General features: G+C 57.1%; 2 protein-coding genes across 3 annotated transcripts in view; both read left to right on the top strand.

The window, feature by feature from the left end:
• BSDC1 (BSD domain containing 1) overlaps positions 1 to 6,282 on the top strand; it is a 7,402-nt gene extending 1,120 nt beyond the window's left edge. Inside the window, exons 2-11 of the mRNA XM_015649105.2 lie at positions 75 to 135; positions 687 to 803; positions 1,408 to 1,578; positions 1,673 to 1,727; positions 2,039 to 2,154; positions 2,380 to 2,448; positions 2,596 to 2,677; positions 3,125 to 3,658; positions 4,187 to 4,290; positions 4,553 to 6,282. Coding sequence (XP_015504591.1) covers positions 75 to 135; positions 687 to 803; positions 1,408 to 1,578; positions 1,673 to 1,727; positions 2,039 to 2,154; positions 2,380 to 2,448; positions 2,596 to 2,677; positions 3,125 to 3,658; positions 4,187 to 4,290; positions 4,553 to 4,585 — 1,342 coding nt within the window. The 3' untranslated portion in view covers positions 4,586 to 6,282. The remainder of the gene's footprint in view (positions 1 to 74; positions 136 to 686; positions 804 to 1,407; positions 1,579 to 1,672; positions 1,728 to 2,038; positions 2,155 to 2,379; positions 2,449 to 2,595; positions 2,678 to 3,124; positions 3,659 to 4,186; positions 4,291 to 4,552) is intronic.
• Positions 4,791 to 6,799, top strand: part of KPNA6 (karyopherin subunit alpha 6) — an 18,279-nt gene continuing 16,270 nt past the window's right edge. For both annotated transcript variants that reach the window (XM_033519486.1, XM_015649092.2), the window contains exon 1: positions 4,791 to 4,903. The gene's annotated coding sequence lies outside the window, so the exon portion shown is untranslated. The remainder of the gene's footprint in view (positions 4,904 to 6,799) is intronic.

Raw genomic sequence — 6,799 nt, forward strand, 5'->3', positions numbered from 1 at the left:
ATGTGGGATCTGGGTGTGGGTTTGGGCTCCGTGCTCGTGTCCCCATGTCGTGACGCCGTGTCCTGTCCCCGCAGGGAGGACGGGGGCTGGTGGCGGAGCTGGCTCCAGCAGAGCTACCAGGCCGTCAAGGAGAAGGTGGGAACCGCTGGGAGGGACCGGGAGGGACCGGGACGGGCGGGACCTGAGGGGCGGCCCCGAGCGGCGGGCGGGACCTGCGGGCGGCCCCGGGAGCCCAGCGAGGCCGCGGGGCTGCAGCACAGCCCGGGAGGGTCTCCCCAAACTGGGATGGGGATGGATTTTCTGGGGATCTTCTGGCTGTGCAAACACTGGGTCATGTTGGGCTGTGTCATGTGAAAATCAGCCCTTGAGCAGAGAGGGTTGTGCTTCCAGCATCGCTTTGTAGTGTGTAATTTCCTGCTTGTGTTAATTATACACAAAACTTAAACCCAGGCTTTTCCCAACCTGTGTTTTTTCTAGTCTTGGGTTAAAAACCTCCTGGAATGTGTTTTGGGCAGAGCAGATGCAGTTGTTATTCAGGTTATTCTGGTGTTACGCATTGCCCAGGCTGGGCTGAGGGCTCAGTTGGGCTAAACTCTCCCATTTGAGATTTTGTAATGTGCTGGGAGTGATCATGGCTTTGTTGGGGATCCAAAAGTCTGGAGAACACATCTGCTGTCTCCTTGCAGTCCACAGAGGCTCTGGAATTCATGAAGCGGGACCTGGCTGAGTTCACCCAGGTGGTGCAGCACGACACCGCCTGCACCATCGCCGCCACCGCCAGCGTGGTCAAGGACAAGCTGGCAGTGAGTAGGGGCTGGGAGAGCTTAAACATCATCCAGTGCCACCCTGCCATGGGTAGGGACAGCTTTCACCATCCCAGCGTGCTCCAAGCCCTGTCCAACCCAGCCTGGGATAATTCCAGGGATGGAACAACCACAGCTTCTCTGGGAATTCCATCCCACCACCCTCACAGAGAAGAATTCCGTCCCAATATCCCATCTAACCCCACCTTCCTTCAGCTTGAGGCCATTCCCCCTTGTCCTGTGACTCTGTGCACCTGTGGGTGAGCACAGAAGGTCCCTGTGGTTCCCTCTGCACTGTGCTGAGCAGAGGTGACGCTGGCAGTGTCACTGTAGGGTGACACAGCTCTCCACACGAGCTGTGAGCCTCAGCCCTGCACAGCTGCTGCTGGGACAGTCCCACCCCACCCCAGACAACCCCAAACCTGGCTGTGTCCTTCCCACAAGGCCTCAGCTCAGTTGTCCTCGGGGCAGGTGCCTCCCACCAAATCCTTCCAGCCCAGCCTCCTCCACAGCACTTTCCTGAAGGGAGAGATCCTGCTTTCTTAAGGATCCTAGCCAGAAATTCTGGGATGTTACTGACACTATGCTGCCTCTTCCCTCGAAGAGGGCGGAAGGCTCCTCAGGTGCCACTGAGAAGGTGAGGAAGGGGCTGTCTGACTTCCTGGGGGTCATCTCGGATACCTTTGCTCCTTCACCGGACAAGACCATTGACTGTGACGTTATCACACTGATGGCAACACCCTCAGGTACCACCGAGCCCTACGACAGTGCCAAGGTGATTGTCTCATTCTGGGGTGTGGCATCTGAGCCCTGTCCCTGGCTCTGCTGCTGGCCCTCCCCTGACAGCTGTCCCCCTGTGTCTCCTCCAGGCTCGTCTCTACAGCCTCCAGTCCGACCCAGCCACCTACTGCAACGAGCCTGATGGTATGGGGGGGTGCAGGGGGGTGCAGGGGGCTGTCCCTAGAGGGTCTGGGGGCCAGCTGGAATTCCCTGAAGCCTTTTTCCACCAGTACTTGGCTGTAGTTGGGACCAGCTATAAAGAGCAGATCTGGCTCTTACCTCAAGGACCAGCTTAGGCTGAATTTACTGGCCTGGTTTAAATAGGTGCCTTGGACTGGTGGAGGGGTTCTGAGCCCTGTCTCTCTCTCCTCCTTTGCCCTAGCATCTCTCCAATGAAACTTCCCCAAACTCTGGCTTGTGCCAAGGATTGTTACCCCTGTGCTTGTCCCAAACAGGCCCTGCTGAGCTGCTGGAGGCCTGGCTCGCTCAGTTCAGCCTGGAGGAGAAGAAAGGGGAGATTGCAGAGCTGCTGGCAACCAGCCCTTCCATCCGGGCACTCTACACCAAAATGGTGAGGCCTTGCCTGGGGAATTCCTGACTTGGGGAATGCTGCAGGAAAGCCCTGAGCTCTTTGTCCCCTGCAGCTGGAATGGAAACAGCTGTGGTTGTGTGGTCAACTATGGAAAAATGGTTGGAATAAAATGGGAGCTGCAGGCTTTGGGAGGAGAGAGGGGCACAGCAGCAGCTGCAGCTCTCTCTCTGAGGGGCTCATCCCTTTCCCTGATCCCTTTCCCAGGTCCCTGTGGCTGTTTCTCACTTGGAGTTCTGGCAGCGCTACTTCTACAAATTGCATCGCCTGGAGCAGGTGGGCCAGGCTGGGGGGCTGACTGGGGGTGCTTTTCCTGGGAAAACAGGGATCTGGGCTGACTCCTTGGAATCAGTGATGCCAAAATGCCTGGGGGAAGAAAGGGACTGGGGATGTGAGTGGCTGCTGGTGTTGAATTCCCTGCAGGATGAAGCCCGGAGGGAGGCTCTGAAGCAGCGAGCGGAGCAGAGCATGCACCAAGAGGAGCCAGGCTGGGAGGAGGATGAAGGTGGGACAGGTTTTGGGGCTCTGGGAGGTTTGTGGAGAATTTGTCCTGGGGTGATGGCTCCTCCTCAATCCCACAAATGGCAATGGGCAGTGAAGGGGCAGCTCTGATCTCTGCCCTGTGACCAGTGATGGGATCTGAGGGAATGTCTGGAGCTGTCTCAGCGTGGTTTAGGTTGGATATCAGGAAAATGCTCTTTCCCCTGAGGGTTCTGGGGCACTCCAGGGCATGGGCACGGCCCCAAAGCTGCCAGAGCTCCAGGACAGTGCTTTCAGGGATGCACAGGGTGGGATTGTTGGGATGCCTGTGCAGGGCCAGGGGTTGGACTGGATGATCCCTGTGGACTCCTCCCAGCTCAGGACATCCTGTAATTCTGTGAAATCCACCTCCCAGCCCAGCTGCTGCTGCACTTGCTGAAACATCTCTCACTTCTCTTCTGCCTCCCTACAGAGGAGTTCTTGGGGATGTCCCCCCTGCCTTGTGCAAACATCACATTTCCAGGAGCAGCACAGAAAGAACCCGCCCCAGCAGCCCCGGAGGGAAACCACCCCGCTGCTCCCAAGGGCCCCTCCGGGGAGAGCTGGGCTGTGCTGCCCCCAGAGCTGGTCCCAGTGGAGCAGAGCCCCTCGGAGAGCAGCGAGAGCGTGTCCCTTGTGACTCAGATTGCAAACCCTGCCTCTGTGCCTGCCACCCAGCTACAGACTGCAGCTGCACCCACGGGCACCGGGGACCTCTCCCAGAGGCTGGTGGAGGCCACCTTGGAAGAGCAGAGCTCCCTGGCAAAGCCCTCAGAAGCTGCTCATCCTTCTGCACCTGCCGAGGAATCAGCAGCATCCTCGGAGCCGGCAGCAGGAACAGAGCTCAGAGAGCTGGAGAGCAAAGGCAGGACAGAGACTCTGAGAGAGGAAGGGCCCACAGACCTGCGAGTCTTCGAGCTCAACTCGGATAGTGGCAAATCCACCCCCTCCAACAACGGCAAGAAAGGTTTGTGTGGGGCCTGGGAGCTCACTGGGAGGGGCAGCTCTTGGGGAAAGGGCTCTGGGTTTGTGGTGGTGAGGGAGAGGAAAGACATCAAAGGTCTGCTGGCTGAGCAAAGGACTTTTGTTCCCTGGATGCCAGGAAAAGCTGTGTTATGTGGAGGGAATGTGGGGATTCCTTCCCCTCTGCCTGTCATCCCCAGGAGTGTCCCTGCTGGGACAATGACAGTCCCCATATCTAAATCCCTTCCATCCTTCCATATCTGCTGCATTTTCTGTGTCACTGGAACCTGACACATTCTAGTTCTCCCAGGCCAGAGGAGAAAATGTTTCAGCACCCACCTCTCCCTCTTGTTCTGCACCAGTCCTGGCTGTGAGGGACACAGACTCAGTCCATCCCATCTCTGTCAGGGAGCTGTTCCTAGGAATGTGGAGGCTTTCCCTCCTCAGGCAGGCTGTGGTAGCTGTGAGCCTTGGGAATTCCAGGGCTTTGTGGACAGCTCTGGTGGCTCAGTGGGGATGTTTGTGCTTCCAGGCTCCAGCACAGATATCAGCGAGGACTGGGAAAAGGACTTTGATCTGGACATGACGGAAGAGGAGGTGCAGCTGGCGCTCTCGAAGGTGGAAATGTCTGGGGAGGTGAGTCAGGGGAAGCACAACTGCCCCCCCAAAATCATCACCAGCCCCTCAGGGTGCTGCTGCATGAGCGGAGTGGGGCTGGTGGGATGAGTGTGCAGGTTTCCCAAGGGGAGCAGAGCAGGCAAATCCCTCTTGGGAAGGTGTGGGAGTGTGAGGATACATCAGGCTTTGTGCTGGCTCCGGTGCCCTGGACAGGAGGAGCTGTTGAGTTACAGAAACAAGCTCAGAAATAGTTCAGAAATTAATTTCCTTTTGTTTGCAGCTGGAAGATGAAGAGTGGGAAGACTGGGAATAAAGCAGCTGCTTCCAGTGTGTGTCACAGGCTCATTTCCACCATCGAATGTGAATTCAATCACGGACCGGCTGTTCCTTTGTGTGTGACTGTGCTGGGGGTTGCAGTTCCAGGCTGGAGGAGTTCCATTCCTGCTAAAACCTCTGGGCAGCAAGTGACCCCTTCAGATCCAGGAGGAGGAAGCAGGAGGTCACTGGCACACAGGAGCCCGACTTCTGCAGAGGTCCTAGAGACTGGCCAAGACAAAACTGCCCCTGATGTGTCAGGATGAAGCAGAGTGAGGGGTCCCTGGGGCCAGCTGGGCACTCAGAGCCCTGCCAGGTGTGTTGGGTGCTGCCAGGCTGCCAGCTGGCTCCTTCCTTGCTTGTGTGTGCACGTGTAACCTACAGCTGAGAGGCTCCTGGATGTGGCTGTGCCTGCTCCGCTCGCTGCTCCGCAATTCCCACCCAGAAAGCAACACCCAGGGAGGGCCTGAGGTCTGGAGGTGCTGCAGAAAAAGGCTCATGGCTTTGACCCTAGAAGGAGCCAACCCCTGCCAAACCCCGAGTTTCTGCCTGGCTTTTTGTCTTGGAAGCTTTTTCTCAAGGAAACTCCTGTTTCCAGCAGTTCCTCGAAGAGCCAAGGCCTGCTGCTCCTCCCTTTGCAGCTGCACCACCTTCCTGCACTGGGTTTTGTGTCTTTCTAGTTAAATTCTCCAAGCAAAATCCTCGTGGCTTGCTCTTACTCGAGCCCTGCTGGGCTGGCAGTGGTTTGGGTCACCTGGGAGCAGAAGAACAGAACTGCTCATGTTGGTGCCTAGTTCTGCCCTTGCAAAGGCCCAGCCTGACCCACTGACCACTTCAGCCTCTGCCTGACCATCCTGGGGAGGGAGAGGCTCCCAAATGCAGGTGGTCCCTGCTGGCTGAGGCTGTGTGTCCCCATCTGAACCCGTCCCACCCGTGCCAGGCCCTGCAGCCACCACGAGCTTTGCTGTGCTCGCTTGGGTTCCTTCAGTTCAGCCCCTGAGACTGCTTGCAACACTTCCTTCAGCCCCACGGCCTCTTTTTGGGGCAGTTTCCTTGTCACAGCAGGAGATGCTGCTGATGCTCAGTTATCCCAAGGGGACAGTGCCCTCGCTGCTCTCCCTGGCCTTTTGGGTGGTGGGGTGACACTTTCTGCCTTTGTCCTGCCCCTTCCAGGGCTGCTCCACTGGGGCTGGGGGTTTCCTGCTGGGTTTGGACAGCATTAAATGAGGTGCACTTGGCAAGAGTTGGGGTTTTGGGGTTGGGTTTTCTTCCTTTGGGGTGACTCCTGGTGGGAGCATCCCTGTCCTGACAAATCCCAGGGGACAGCTCTGCTCCTGCCTGGGGTGTGGTGGGTCCAGCAGAGCCTCACCTTGTCCTGGCTCAGATTATGGTGGGCAGGGGACACAGGGGACACCAGTGGGGACCTGGGGCTGGTGTGAGTCCCAGCTGATCCTACAGCAGAGCTCGAGGGTGCAGCATCTGTGTCACTTTCTTTTCTTCTTTAGTTGAATTAACCGTTGGGTTGGTTGTGCAATATTCTCTGTTCTTGAACTATTCCGCCTCTCCCTGAGCCTTTTCTAGCTGGGGTGACAAACCAGGAACAATTCTAACAGCTGGTAGTTTTGTAACAATGACTTTCTCCAAACCTTTTACAGACTTGCAGTTAACAGCAATTAAAGGAGTTCTCAGAGTCTCTGCCTGTCCCCGGTGTTCTCATTTCCTGTAGGGTGAGGATGACACAATTTTTCTTTCATTTCCCTCAGGAGAGGGAAAGGAGCCCCCACTGCCCCAGGCTCCTCAAACTCTGTCCCCCGCTTTTCAGGGCTCTGAGTGACCCCACAAAGCCACCCAGTGTGACTCAGAGCTTGTTTCTGCCTGGCACATCACCCGTGAGCCCGGCTGGGTGGGAAGCACCATCCATTGAGATATTCCACGTTCCATGGCACCACGGGACTGCAGGGATTTTGTCCCAAGGATCCCTAAGGGATGCTGCTTGTGGGGAATGCTGGGCTCCAGCAGCTCTTCCCCTTCTTGCTGCCAAGGGAACGGGACACGAATGAGGGACACGAGTGGCAGGACAGGGGACAGGACACTAGTGACAGGACACAAGTGATGGGACAGGGGTCACAAGACATGAGTGACAGGACAAGTGACGGGACACGAGTGACAGGACAGGTGACAAGACAAGTGACAGGACACGAGTGACATGACA

The sequence above is a fragment of the Parus major genome, chromosome 23 (genome assembly GCF_001522545.3).
Source record: "Parus major isolate Abel chromosome 23, Parus_major1.1, whole genome shotgun sequence".
Classification (NCBI taxonomy): Eukaryota; Metazoa; Chordata; class Aves; order Passeriformes; family Paridae; genus Parus; species Parus major.